Consider the following 15,458-nt stretch of genomic DNA (forward strand, 5'->3'; position numbering starts at 1 on the left):
TTTGCCTAAAATGTACCAGAATGCAGCAAATCACATCTATGAAATTCCAAATTTCAAATAGCTCCACCTAAAAAATAATTCACCAGCCGCTGCTGTGGTAAACTATAATAAATATCCCTAAACTTTATTTACTGAATTCTGTTGCAGAGCCAACGACAAAAAGAATGCAGTACAAACAGAGACGACAGTAAAAGTGTGTGTATCAGAGGCACAAGTACACACTGCACATACAAATACAGATAATAATCCATTGTATTTGTGTTACTTGAGCTATGTGCAGGTTTTGAACTTCTACCTGTAAAATGTATTGAATTATTTTGGGTTTAATGTAGTTGAATGAAATGTTTTCTACGTTGTAAAGTTTAGGCTAGCTGTTGCTAACATAAAGGAACAACAGGATTCATTTTGGATCCTTAAACTCAACACGTTGAGCCTGGTCGAATATTGAAATAATTGATTTGTCGTGACATAATTAAATGGATGAGTTTGTGTTTGTGAGTGTGGCCGTTCAGCCGAGGGAAGCGAGTGATGATGAGTCCACTGACACTGAATGAAACAGGGCGTGGTTAAAGTGGGCGGGACTCAGTGCCTGTATGTTGAAGACTCTGTAGAAAAGGGACGAGGTTCTGTCGCACTCTGCTGGCAACAGTGAGAAGTGCACTTAGCACATTTAGCACGTTGTAATTTCAAAAAACATTTGTCAGGACTCTGCTTTTCTCCAGGGACTCAGCAGTTAGACCCGCCTCTGTGGCAGTGAGAAGTCAAGATTCCATCATGCCAACCATTCCAGAAGGACATTCTGCCTATGACGAAAAGTATACAAATATCAACATTGCTCCATTTAACAGATTGAGCAGATTCCAGAGTGAACTAAACCTGTGCCTTTCTTCTCTGCAGTTTGACACGTCCAGAGCTTCAGCCGAGTGGCTCTGGGCATCAGGAACATGAGCGTTCTGTTTTCATGGTGAGTGTTTCTAAATCGGTAATAAATGCGTCTCATTCAGACAGAAACCTGGAGACTAAGAACAGTGAGTCTCAAACGGATCAGAGAAGAAAGAAACAGACAAGTCCAGAACTAATGAATCATTCCATTTTTACAGGACAAATTAACAAACAGATTTGTTCACGTAAACTCCTCATGCTTATGTTTATACTTGCTGAAGGAGATGTGGCTGTGGACTGCGCATTGTATTATTTATTCCTGTCAATCAGGGACTGCAGATGGACATTAGTTACTTAGCAACAATCTGGTTTTACAAGTTTAATGTCTCTGTATTGTCCCTTCAAATAAAGATTAAACTAAACTAAGAACTATGAAAGCAACGAAAAAGACTTATGATGCGTACACAACGAGCCGAGCATCACGAGACTAAGACAAAAGGCTGACCTGAGTCTGATTCGTCAACTTATGTTACAGGAATTAGAGGAGAGCATTGTACGTTTTGTACAAAACGAGCTGAGGAGACTCCAGAAGGTTCTAACGGAAGAGGAAACAGAATCCTCTGCACTTAAAGAAGACGACGAGGCGGGAATTAAAGAGGCTTTTCTAAAAATCACCTTGAGCTTCTTGAAGAGTATGAAGCAGGACAAAATGGCTGAGCGTCTGCACAACAGTGAGAAGCTTCAACATGAGGTCTGTTCATGTTTCTTAATGCTAAAGTTTGACTGATTCTTTTCACTTCTGCTCCAGGACAATGTGCTTCCAAAGCTCACTGTGAACTGAAGTCTCATCTTCAGAAGAGGTTCAGCCGTGTATCTGAAGGCGTGGCTAAAGCAGCAAGCCCCACCCTCCTGACCCAGATCTTCACAGAGCTCTACTTGACAGAGGGCGGGGCCTCAGAGGTCAACCAGGAACATGAGGTCAGACATATGGAGAGAGCGTCCAGGAGCGCGGCCGCTCCAGAGACCACCATCACATGTGAAGACATCTTTAAAGCCCGCCCACATTCACCTGAGCCTATCAGAATGGTGCTGACGAAGGGCGTGGCGGGCGTGGGGAAAACAGTGCTGACTCAGAAGTTCAGTCTGGACTGGGCTGAAGGCAGGGCCCACCAGGAGCTCCAGCTGCTGTTCCCGTTCACTTTCAGAGAGCTCAATGTGCTCAGAGACACACAGTTCAGCCTATTGGAGCTGCTGCACCACTTCTTCAGTCCATCCAAAGATCTCTGCAGCTTCCAACAGCTCCAGGTGCTCTTCATCTTTGACGGTCTGGACGAGTGCAGACTTCCTCTGGACTTCAGCCGAACCCGGGTCCTGAGCGACCCCACAGAGTCCGTCTCACTGGACGTGCTGTTGGTAAACCTCATCAGGGGGAGCCTGCTTCCCTCTGCTCGCCTCTGGATAACCACGCGCCCCGCGGCGGCCAATCAAATCCCTGCTGAGTGTGTCTCCATGGTGACAGAGGTGCGAGGGTTCACCGACCCGCAGAAGGAAGAGTACTTCAGGGAGAGGTTCAAAGATGAGGCCGATGCAATCATCTCCCACATCAAGAGCATCCGCAGCCTCCACATCATGTGCCACATCCCGGTCTTCTGCTGGATCCTCTCCACAGTTATACAGAAGCTTCTGGAACAAACAGAGAGACCAGAGCTGCCCCAGACTCTCACACAGATGTACGTCCACTTCCTGGTGGTGCAGGCCAAAGTCCAGAACATCAAGTATCAGCAGGGATCAGGGGCAGACCTTCACTGGACTCCAGAGACCAGGGAGATGGTGCAGTCTCTGGGAAAACTGGCCTTTGAGCAGCTGCAGAAAGGAAACCTGATCTTCTACGAGTGTGACCTGAGCGAGTGTGGGCTGGACGCTGCAGCGGCCTCAGTGTACTCTGGAGTGTTCACACAGGTCTTTAGAGAGGAGCCAGGCCTGTACCAGGACAAGGTCTACTGCTTCATCCATCTGAGTGTGCAGGAGTTTCTGGCCGCTCTTCACGTCCATCAGACCTTCTTAAGCTCCGGACAAAACCTGCTGCTGGAGAGACGGTTTGCTTTGAACAGGGACAGAGTCTTCAGTATGAGAAAAAGATCTGATATTCTGCACTGCTCTGCTGTGGACCAGGCCTTACAGAGTCCAAGCGGACACCTGGACATGTTCCTCCGCTTCCTCCTTGGGCTGTCGCTGGAGGAGAACCAGAGGCTCCTGCGAGGTCTGTTGACTCAAACGGGAAGTAACCCAACTAACAACCAAAAGACCACTAACTACATCAAGAAGAAGCTGGATGAAGGTTTTTCTGCAGACAGGAGCCTGAATCTGCTCCACTGTCTGAACGAGCTGAACGACCGTAGTCTGGTGCAGCAGATACAGGAGATGATGAGGGCAGGACATCTCTGTGAAAGAAGCATGTCTCCAGCTCATTGGTCAGCCCTGTCCTTCATCTTATTATCCTCAGACTCAGACCTGGATGAGTTTGATCTGAGGAAATACTGTGCCTCCCACACATCTCTCCTGGGTCTGCTGCCGGTGGTCAAAGCCTCCACCAAAGTCCTGTGAGTCCAGACTGTATTTAAACTCTTGTGTCATGGTTCTAGTCTCTAATGTCCCTCTCTGTCCTCAGACTGATTGGCTGTGGCCTGTCGCCTCTCAGCTGTGGTCCTCTGGCCTCAGTTCTCAGCTCCTCCAGTGTCACACATCTAGATCTGAGTAACAACGACCTTCAGGACTCAGGAGTGAAGCTGCTGTGTTCTGGACTGAAGAGCGCCCCCTACAGACTGGAGACACTCAGGTGATAATAACCCTCCCTTTGAGTGTGTCTGGTGTTGTACAACTCTGGATTCATCCTCTGGTTTCCTGTGTCCCCAGTCTGTCTGGATGCCTGGTCTCAGAGGACGGCTGTGCACATCTGGCCTCGGCGCTGAACTCAAACCTTTCTCTTCTGAGAGAACTTGATTTGAGCTACAACTGTCCAGGGGAGACAGGGGCCCGGCTCCTGCAGGTGCTGACCAGGGAACCCCGCTGCAGGCTGAGCACACTCAGGTACAAACTAAAGCTGGGGTTTGCCGGTGAGAACCATTTTTCTCACTCTTCTCTGCTCTTGTTTAGAGGAAGAAAAGCAATTGATGAGAACAATTCTGAGTGATTACCTTTCTTTCTTTAGACTGGACCCTCGTGGACAGCAGTGGTTAAAACCAGGCATGAGGAAGTGTAAGTACCAAAGTATACTGAAGTATATTCCTGCCTAATATAACAATGTACTACAAATATGTGTATGTTCTTTACTCATGTGCACCAGACTCTTCTGCTCTCTCGTGGGACCTGAACTCTGTCCACCCCACACTGAGATTCTCTGACAGAAAGACAGCCGTGATGTGTGTGAACGATGATCAGCCGTACCCTGAGCACCCGGACAGATTCGACTGGTTCTATCAGCTGCTGTGTGCAGAGGAGCTGTGCGGACGCTGCTACTTCCAGGTGCAGTGGAGCGGACTCGTCCATGTGGCTGTGACTTACAGAGGTCTGCAGAGGAAAGGGAGTAGCAATGAGGCTGTCTTAGGAGGAAACGACCAGTCCTGGTGCCTCCTCTGCTCGGACAAAGGCTTCTCCGTTTGGCACAACAATCAGGAGACAGTCCTATTGCAGAAACCCGACTCTCGGACAGTGGGGGTGTATGTGGACACAAAGGCCGGGGTCCTGTCCTTCTACTCAGTGTCTGACAGACTGACCCTGCTCCACAGCTTTAGCACAGCCTTCACTCAGCCTCTGGTCGCTGCAGTTGGCTTCAGGTTCAACTCTATTGGCTCATCATTGGCTCTGTGTCCTGCTGAAGACCACAAGCTTACATGGACCTGATGAAGAACTAAAGGGCAGTTTCATAATGTAGCGATTTTACTTGTACAAGTACTGTAGTGTAGTATTTGTACTAGTACTAGTACTGTAGTGTTATTCATGTCCTCTCACTTATGAAAGAGGGCGACATTCAAAGAATTGGATCAAGATTTCAAACATGACACACTGCATGATTGTGGGTATGTTTATTAGACTTATGTGGGGCACCAGCCTTTATTAGGTATTTAACAATTCCACAATCAAACATCTAAATTAATACATTTATTAAAAATGTGCTTGTTAATCTGAAGGTTTGTGAGAACATAACGTGACATTGAACCATTTTCTGGAAATGATTTAGGGTCAGACCCTTTACCATTTGTGGTTCAAGAAGAATTATTGACCAAATAAGTAATCAGATACATATCAATATGGAATATGCAAATAAGTTGATAACAGATGGAGACACTAGACATGATTGTTCTAGATCTATCCAGTTGTTTTAGAGTTAATGTTGGTTCTAAAATGATCTTGAAGATGACCCATCTGTGGGTTAAGGTTAGAAGCAGAAGTTGTGTGATCCAGTAGAAGGTGGTCCTTTGGTCTCCGTGTTGATGGAGCTTGGAATATCTCCAATGCAGTCATTGTTAGACATTGGGCCACATAGTTACACAGGTAAAAATGTTCACAGGATGAGTCATAAAACAGTTAAATAAAGGACATATTAACATGATGTAAAGTAAATTCATCTTGTGGACAAAGTCTGCAGTCAGATGATTGTTTACTGAAATAACATAGACTTTTAAGCGTTTTAGCTTTTGTTTGGGAGGAAAAATGGCCCTGAGAGTTTGAATTCATTCCATTTGAATTCAAAGCACTCATTTGATGGAAATGTTTATACTAACTTTAAAAGAGTTAAGCTTCCGCTCTGAATGCGGGAAGGTCATAAAACTCTCTCTCTGTTGTGGACACACGGCCAGGCCGCTGAGAGCTGGAGGACCAAGGACTAGCGCGGACACCAGGCCAAACGATTGTGGAATATTTCCTGGATTTTGGAGCGGTGATCAAGCCGCAGACCGGTGAGAGCGTTCTTTTTTGTTTGTTTGCTTGGCACAGCATTCATATTTTTTTACCTGGTTGCGGGATTTATTTTTTGGGACTTTGTGAGCTTTGGGATAGTTCTAGACGCTGGGAGCACCTGCGACTTAAAGGAGCCCTATACACACTTTTTTTGGGATATATTTTGTTATTGTTTAAGGAGTTAAAATATAATTTGTTGTTGTTAAAAGCTGTGTCTATCTTTAATTTCATGTTTTAAATGCACATTACATCTGCAAGGGTATTTATATTATCATAACCCAATATATTTATTTTGATTGGTAATTTCCCTTTGGGAGTGTTACAGTATTTTGTTCTTAATCCTTCTCTTTTTAATTATTACGTGAAACGACTACAGTAAAAAGAGAAACTGACCTGTGCATCTGAAAAGTATAGCAGCTCCAATAAAGTGCTTTTCTGTGTAAAATATGATGATAGGCAGTCGCTGTTCCAAATTATTATGCAGATTATTTACTTATCTGATTTTGTCAAATAGTCAACATAAATGACATCATAATTTTCAAGTCAAAAACCTTTAGAGTACAATTCAAATGTTACTGAACAAACCTCACAATGATAACTATTCATTTCTAAAATAAAAATTGTCAAATGATTATGCATAACAGAGTTTCAAACCACGTAATTGTTGTAAGGAACTGGAAATAGTCATTTGTTAAATTAGAAGCATTAGCAGGTAAAATTTACTGAAAGAAAGCGCTATTTCATGATGACATCACAGCCTTGTTGGGACATGTGGCCGTCCACCAACCATCTGGACCGTCCATCTGGACCGTCCATCTGGACCGTCCATCTGGACCATCCATCTGGACCGTCCATCTGGACCATCCATCTGGACCGTCCATCTGGACCGTCCATCTGGACCATCCATCTGGACCGTCCATCTGGACCATCCATCTGGACCATCCATCTGGACCGTCCATCTGGACCGTCCATCTGGACCGTCCATCTGGACCTTCCATCTGGACCGTCCATCTGGACCATCCATCTGGACCATCCATCTGGACCATCCATCTGGACCATCCATCTGGACCGTCCATCTGGACCATTCATCTGGACCGTCCATCTGGACCATCCATCTGGACCGTCCATCTGGACCATCCATCTGGACCGTCCATCTGGACCGTCCATCTGGACCGTCCATCTGGACCGTCCATCTGGACCGTCCATCTGGACCATCCATCTGGACCGTCCATCTGGACCATTCATCTGGACCGTCCATCTGGACCATCCATCTGGACCGTCCATCTGGACCATCCATCTGGACCGTCCATCTGGACCGTCCATCTGGACCGTCCATCTGGACCATTCATCTGGACCGTCCATCTGGACCGTCCATCTGGACCGTCCATCTGGACCGTCCATCTGGACCGTCCATCTGGACCGTCCATCTGGACGGTCCAGGGTTGCACAGCACTCATCAGTGAACAAGACTGTTTGAAAATGAGTCTTCATGTGTTTCTGGGCCACTGGAGCCGTTTCTGCTCGTGAGCATTTGCTAAGGGCCAAGTTTATGTATCTGTTGTCGAATTTCTTTAAACAATTACCAAAAAATAATTAAATTGAACAGAGTTTGTCTTCTTCATTGTTACTGTAATGTCCTGTATCGGGGAAAAAATCTAAATCATCCTCTGAACTGTCTCCCTTAAACAGCAACTGTCTAATTTCTTCAGGTTTTCTTTCAATGGCTGTTACCACTAAACGATTACACAAGGACCTCATGCATGGATTGCAGGTTTCTATCAACCTGGCAGTGAAAATAGCCAAGGAAGTGAGAAAAGATATCACAAGCGCTTTATATCCCCCGAACATGTCTGCCCAGCCATCCCACAAGCTTATCTCCACTCCAGATTGTTCCTTCATTCGCTCCGCCAAAGTTAGTAGACGATGCATCGTTTTGGTCAGGTTCCCGTCAGGGGCTGTGTTATTGGAGATTAACATTTAACATTCAATACTCCCCTGCGTTCAACTAACAGCATGTCCACTGTCACACGCGTCTGGTGGGCCATCATGGATGTGGCCAACTGCTGTACTGCTGCAAACCCGTCATGAGTCTCGTTTGCCAATAACTGTAAGTTATCAATGAATATAGTTTATTCTGTCAAATTTTATTTGATCTAATTGTAAACTATGCAGAGATAATATGGAGGTTCTCAAATCCAGCAGCAATCTGATCAACTAAAAAAGGTTATTAGTGTGCATCTTCCCTGCCAGGTACAAGGGCAGAACAGTCGTCTCCACCAGTAGAGGTCACTACGAAACCTTGGTTAGTTTTCCTGTGTCTCCTGTCAGTTTTTGAGTACAGAGACACAAATGTTTACCTTTAACTTCTGCATCAAAATAGGGTACAGATCTGTTATATTAAGACTGATTCGTAACATATTTAATACAATAACTTGTTGGCCCTTTTCCTTCAATCATCATGAGTAACACACAAATATTCACATCCCCCTGGAGAGCGGCAAACACTTTGTAGCTGGGTCTTTTCCATCAGACACACCACACAATCTCGATTATTAAACAGTTTCTGATGTTTAAATCTACTGTAGCAAGTTTTATTTGTTTTCCCACCGCCTTTGACCAGGTCGTTTCTCATCTGGCTGTTCAGTCAGTACCGCTCTATTCCACCACAGATGCCCACGATGTTTCAGTGTAGTAAGTTATGTAGAACGACTGGTCACTTGATTCTGGAAACATAGTTTTAATTGGCAGCATGAATGTTCTTATCTCACCATTTACCAGGCACATATTGAGACTGTATTGATAGCCCTTTGCTTTCTTTTACCTTTGGAGTCCGTTATTGTGTCACAAAAGCCTTGGTTATTCTGTCGCCCCAATTGTGAACTTTGATTTCTTTTCTGGTCGTCATCATTGGTCCCTGGAGGCATCCGCCAGAGACGGGTCACCAGCAGGAGAAGAACCACCGCACTCAACACCAGTCGTCCTTAAATTCCCGTAGTGACTGTTATAAGGTCAAACATGACAAACGGACATACACAGGCCGTCGGAGTATATTTGTACTTATATTACAGATCACTCAGGAGGCTTTGGTGAATCCAGGTTACTCTCTCCGCTGTCAGTAGAGCTTGGAAAGTTCCAGGATCAGCTCTTTTCTTTATCACTCGGATGAATATTCAGACACCCGGTTTGACATCTTGTCTGTCCTGCACAGAAAAATCGCTCAGTACAAAATTAGTTCATTATTTTCTTCAAATAACTTCCTCATATGTGTGGCTAAATCAGTTTCTCCAGCTGTTTTACAAATACTGATGTGCAGTTGCACCAACTCTAAACACTGCACCCACTTTCATCCTGTTTCATCCATTGCTTTTCTGAGCCTACTTTACTGTTCCATTTATTCTCTCTACAAACTTAAGCTTCATTTGGAAGTTTTCACCTATTCTTTAAATGATAGTGTTTACAAAAATGTGAACCATTGTTACTATAAATTATTTCTGTAATGCCAAATCTTGGTTTCATTTCTTTACATCGGGCCTTTGTTACTGTCAGGGCATAGGCTGTTTTAGAGGGTAACATCTATTACTAAAAGACCTCCCTCATTCAGTTCTATAAAATCCTACTTTTTTTTTTTTTTTAATAAGAATTCAATCCATACATTTCTATGAGTCATACCATCCCTCCTGTTGAGACATGAAATGACCATAGCTCAATATTACTGCTCATTTAAATAATGATTTAGGTAAGATTCATTTTCCTTGCTGTCATTTTTTTTTTTCTCCGTCTCGGATGCATTTCCCTGCATGTCTAGCATTATTGTGTAATCTGTTCATTTTCTTCTTTGCTGCTGATTTAGCTTGTTGGTCTGCAAAGGTGTTCCCTTTTCAAACTGAATCTATGTCATTTATATGGGCTGCGCATTTACAGACTGCTAGTTCCATTGGCAATATTATCGCTTGTAGTAATGTTCGCAGCAATTCTTGATGTGTCACAGGTTTTCCTGTTGATATTATCATACCTCTTTTTACCTAATAACTTACAAACGTGTGACATGTAGCATATGCATATTGTCTGTGTATAAATTGTTACTCTTTTACTTTCAGCTAATTTACACGCCTCTGTTAAAGCCACTAATTCAGCTGCTTGTGCAGAGTAACTCGATTGTAGTCTTATCTTCTTCTATTGCATAGCCAACCTCATTTTGCCCTAAGTTGTTTTCACTCGATGGATAAACAAGTCCTCTTATCAAGGGTGAGTCCTGTAAGTCTTTTGCAGTGCTGAAACGCATGAGAAACTTTAAGGTCAAAGGGCACATGTCACAAAGGCACAAGTAGAACTTGTATGTGTGTAAACGTATCCTATTGGTTACTGTGTCTTTTTCCTATTAAAACCATCATAAATCCATTTTTTAATCCATCATTAGCTCTAAATTCTTTTTATAATCCAGTAAAGCCAAAATAGTACTAGATATTAGCATTGGTTTTAGATCTGTGACAGCTTGCTCTGCTTCTTCTGTCCAAGTGATGTTATCAGTTATCTTCAGTTCTTTACCATATGATGTCACTTAGAGGCTGCACTATTTCTGGATTGCCTGGTACCCAGCTCCTGCAGCAATTTGCAAGTCCTAAAAAGGACCTGATAATTCTTTTTGGCTATGGCATCGGTGCTTGCAAAAAATATTGTTTGCTGTCTTCAATTATTGTTTGGCCGTTTCCTAAATATTTTAACTCTATTCTAAAAAAAGAATCTAATTTCGCTTGCTTTGTACCATTTTCTGCTGAATGTTGCAACAATTTTATCCTGTCTCTCTCACATGCCTTTGTTTTAGATGCTATTAACACGTCATCCACATAAAGTCAAATTTGGCTCTCTTTTGAAGGGATACCTTTCGCTATATTATTAACATTGCTTATTTAAATATAGTTGGACTTTCTGTGCAACTTTGCTTTTAGCAATTCTGCTATTATTGGCCTAATTCCTTCTCTCACATCTGATTTTAGTGGATATTATCATTGACACGGTCTCCAATTAGTTTAAAGCCTTATTTCTCCTTCATTCACTTTCTTCAGTCTTTCTCTTCTCACAATTTGTTCTCTTCCTCCTTTGTGAGATAAATCTGTCTTTCTGTACTGTCCACCTCAAAGACAACACATTCCTAAAGAAAGGGTTTTAGGAGCGGCACCGGTCTGGACCATTTGTTATTTGTTAATTTTCTTTAATTTATTTTCTTTTTCTTATTTCTTTTCCACTGATACCCAATTATCCCATAGCAGATTTAAACATTTCTCTTTTTCATTTATATAGGTTATAGGCCCATTGAAGTTCTTTACTTGTTTTCCCATTAACTTTTTTAGCTGACCCATTTCTTGAACAACAGGTCCCCATTTTCAATAAGAGCATTCTTGTCCAGATTATCTTTCTTAGTTTTACTTCTTATGAAGTAATATTACATATCTTCTATTAACTTCTCATTCAACTTAATTTACTACATTTTATATCAGTTCTTAGTAACAGAGTGTGGTTGGAATTCAAGGAGAATGACTCATGAACCGTAGTGTGTTTCCTACGTGGCAAGCTTCAAGGTCATGAACCGTAGTGTGTTTCCTACGTGGCAAGCTTCAAGGTCATGAACCGTAGTGTGTTTCCTACGTGGCAAGCTTCAAGGTCATGAACCGTAGTGTGTTTCCTACGTGGCAAGCTTCAAGGTCATGAACCGTAGTGTGTTTCCTACGTGGCAAGCTTCAAGGTCATGAACCGTAGTGTGTTTCCTACGTGGCAAGCTTCAAGGTCATGAACCGTAGTGTGTTTCCTACGTGGCAAGCTTCAAGGTCATGAACCGTAGTGTGTTTCCTACGTGGCAAGCTTCAAGGTCATGAACCGTAGTGTGTTTCCTACGTGGCAAGCTTCAAGGTCATGAACCGTAGTGTGTTTCCTACGTGGCAAGCTTCAAGGTCATGAACCGTAGTGTGTTTCCTACGTGGCAAGCTTCAAGGTCATGAACCGTAGTGTGTTTCCTACGTGGCAAGCTTCAAGGTCATGAACCGTAGTGTGTTTCCTACGTGGCAAGCTTCAAGGTCATGAACCGTAGTGTGTTTCCTACGTGGCAAGCTTCAAGGTCATGAACCGTAGTGTGTTTCCTACGTGGCAAGCTTCAAGGTCATGAACCGTAGTGTGTTTCCTACGTGGCAAGCTTCAAGGTCATGAACCGTAGTGTGTTTCCTACGTGGCAAGCTTCAAGGTCATGAACCGTAGTGTGTTTCCTACGTGGCAAGCTTCAAGGTCATGAACCGTAGTGTGTTTCCTACGTGGCAACCTTCAAGGTCATGAACCGTAGTGTGTTTCCTACGTGGCAAGCTTCAAGGTCATGAACCGTAGTGTGTTTCCTACGTGGCAAGCTTCTAGGTCATGAACCGTAGTGTGTTTCCTACGTGGCAAGCTTCAAGGTCATGAACCGTAGTGTTTTCGTGGTCAAAACCTATTGTCTGATCCGGCCACGTACTGGGGGCTCTATCCCAGAAATACAGAACGTTTTAGACTCCTAATTCCTTCCACCTAAAGCCTTAATGAGATGGTTTCTCGATCTACTTCAACAAACCACCAGTTTGTGTTAACACCGGTTGTTTTCCATTCTTCCTGCTGCTTCAAAAGGCTTCACTCCATCACACTTAAATTCACACATACACAACTGGCACTGTTTCAATATGTTGTATCTCAGGTCTTCAAGAACCTGTCCCTCATTTATCTCAGCTCTCCTCCCTCTTTCTTGGTGGTGCTGTGGGGTCTGGCGACACCTCTGCTGCTGCTGCAACCGGGGGGTTCAGGATCTGGATGCTGTCTCCTGAGGGGAGTGGTTTCATTGTCCTTTTCTTTTTTTGTTACAGAAAATTCTGTATTTTCTTTAATTTTTGCCTTCTTAATTTCTTACTTACATTTTGTAGCCCCGGCTCAACATAATGCTGTCATTTTTAATTCTTCATCTTTTTTCTTTACTTTTTTTGTTTTTTCTTGAACCATTATTTTCAATTCAAGTAATTAATTGCTGTTTTTCCATGTTTAGCATAAATATATTTTGAATCTCCTGCCAATCCTTCACCTAATTTTGAACAGCAACCACTATTACAATTACAATTATTATTTCGATGTTCTACATTTATTTATTTTCTCTTCCGTCCTATTTCTGTTCCTATCTGGTGACAAGGCAACACGGTTCGGGATTTTACCAGAAATGTTAGAGTTTGCTGACTCAAAATTTACATTCAAGCTTTACAGTGCACTTTTCTCTTCTACTACATAACAAATTTACCACCGATTTTCTTACTCACATTCCTGTGTCGGATCCCGTCACCCCCAGGAGAGACGGGCCGTGAAGCCGAACTCCTTTCCCTGAACGTGTGCTGAGAGAAGATCTACAGAATGAAGTAATTATGAAAAGGACAATTTCAGAAAAATAGTTCAAATATTCAGTGACATGTCATGTGCTCATGTCATGTGCTCATGTCATGTGATCATGTCATGTGATCATGTCATGTGATCGTGCTGAGAACAGCTTTAGTCCAAGGGAAGTGACCAATCTGTCCACTTGACCATGAAGTCTCTGAAGTCTGCTCTTGATGTTACAGCTCCGTTAAAAGCCTGTACGTCATTAGGCCAACGTGCGCCTCCCCATGGTACAACGAAGAACTGCGCTCACATAACTCCCACACAGAAAAACCCCTAAAAACGTGGAAAAGCTGCTCCTGTCCAATCAGCAGGCTCTGTGTAAGGCCCAAACCAGATACTATTCACATCTAATAGAAATCAACTAAAGTAACGCTGTAACCATGGTAACACACTGTCACAGCAGTAGAGCCCTCTCAGCTCTGATGATTTCCTCCTATTTTTTAATAATAAAATAAAAACAATCAGAGATAAATGAGATGAAATGACTCCCACTATTCGCCCTGAACAAGCCCAAGCTGTAAAACTAGTGCCACATATAAATCCATCAGTAACTCTAGAAAGTTAGTGGAACTCTGTCAGGGTTTGTGGTTCATGTCTCTGTGATCACTCGACCGATCCACATGAACTATGTAATAATCATTTTCACAATTTGAACATATATGAAAATATGTTGGTGCTGATTCCTAACAAAGAACAAAGATGGTTCTTACCTTGTAAAGTGTAAAAGTCAGTAACATCTCATGACCAGCCAAAGATGACAGAACTAAGATGCAACTGCTTTCTTTTTAAACTTTATGTAGCAGATTTACGCAGATGAAAGATCTTTTATTTTTGTCTGAAAAAGTTACTAGGGCTGTAATTATAATCTAATTACTCAATTATTAATGTGTTACTAGGAAAGTAATCTGATTAGCGTGTTACACAGTTTCCTTTGAACAACTGATGGATGCTCCACTTTTTTTTGTTACCTCTGTTTTCGGAGCCTCTGATTGGTCGGAGGAATCCAGAGGACAAATGCCTGAGAGTAAATTTGGGGGAAACCCTTCTTCCCGGGGCCTCTACTTCTCTGGCAGCTACTACTCGGTGTGGCCCGACTCTCGACAGCTGGTGCTGCTTCTGGACTCTAGAACCCTGGGGGTCTGCGAGGGGGTCTACTGTGTTTGAACCTGGTGCTCTCAGACCTGCTGGTCCTCCTCCACAGCCTCAGCGACGCCTTCACTGAGCCGCTCTGCTCTCCGGACTCTAATCCAGCTCTTATAATAAACAGTGCCTTAAGTACAATGTGGAAGAACTATCTTGAGCTCTTCCTGTTTGTAGAACACACCACGTTAGAGCGTTTGTGATTGTGGCTGAATACAATAAATCATTCCTATTAAAAGTTTACCAAAGAAGTCAATCGGGAGAAATTCTCTCTCTTGTAATGTTACATTTGACCACCAGGGGGCACCGAGGCCCTGGTTTTGTTCATTTTATTCCAGGATTATAAAGAGTTCAAATGAACATTACAGGTGAAACCACATGTTTCACTTAAACATAGTCAACATCATTCTTTAAAAGATTTCACCAAAACATTTTCTCTCGTTTGAGCATTTTGTTGTTTATATCATTTATAATGTTACTTCATAATGTTACTTCATAATGTTACTTCATAATGTTACTTCATAATGTTACTTCATAATGTTACTTCATAATGTTACTTCATAATGTTACTTCATAATGTTACTTCATAATGTTACTTCATAATGTTACTTCATAATGTTACTTCATAATGTTACTTCATAATGTTACTTCATAATGTTACTTTATAATGTTACTTTATAATGTTACATTATAATGTTACTTCCTGGTTGGACATGAGCAGATGCTTCACCCGTTCACCAGGAGTTTCCTCCACTGTGGCTCCCATTCAAGTCCTGACCTGCCCAGCCCTGCTTAGCTTCAGAGATCTGACCGGCTCTGACCGGCTCTGACCGGCTCTGACCGGCTCTGACCGGCTCTGACCGGCTCTGACCGGCTCTGACCGGCTCTGACCGGCTCTGACCGGCTCTGACCGGCTCTGACCGGCTCTGACCGGCTCTGACCGGCTCAGATCAGGCTTTGATAAGAAACTTTTTGTTGTTGTTAGAATTGTGTTCTCAGACACATGATTATTTATGTGTAGTTTAACTATTGCTAATGTTCTGTAA

The 15,458-nt window shown here is 43.0% G+C and overlaps 1 protein-coding gene across 1 annotated transcript in view; it reads left to right on the forward strand.

Annotated features, from left to right (window-relative positions):
- The first annotated feature begins 903 nt into the window (after positions 1–903).
- LOC140363133 (uncharacterized) overlaps positions 904–15,458 on the forward strand; it is an 81,637-nt gene continuing 67,082 nt past the window's right edge. The window contains 10 exon segments of the mRNA XM_072449488.1: positions 904–964; positions 1,418–1,613; positions 1,691–3,520; positions 3,523–3,718; positions 3,796–3,969; positions 4,091–4,137; positions 4,226–4,747; positions 7,548–7,645; positions 7,697–7,785; positions 8,089–8,140. Coding sequence (XP_072305589.1) covers positions 962–964; positions 1,418–1,613; positions 1,691–3,520; positions 3,523–3,718; positions 3,796–3,969; positions 4,091–4,137; positions 4,226–4,747; positions 7,548–7,645; positions 7,697–7,785; positions 8,089–8,140 — 3,207 coding nt within the window. The 5' untranslated portion in view covers positions 904–961.

This window comes from Eucyclogobius newberryi, unplaced genomic scaffold, assembly GCF_026437365.1.
Source record: "Eucyclogobius newberryi isolate DKJ021-1_F unplaced genomic scaffold, fEucNew1.0.hap1 SCAF_1, whole genome shotgun sequence".
Classification (NCBI taxonomy): Eukaryota; Metazoa; Chordata; class Actinopteri; order Gobiiformes; family Gobiidae; genus Eucyclogobius; species Eucyclogobius newberryi.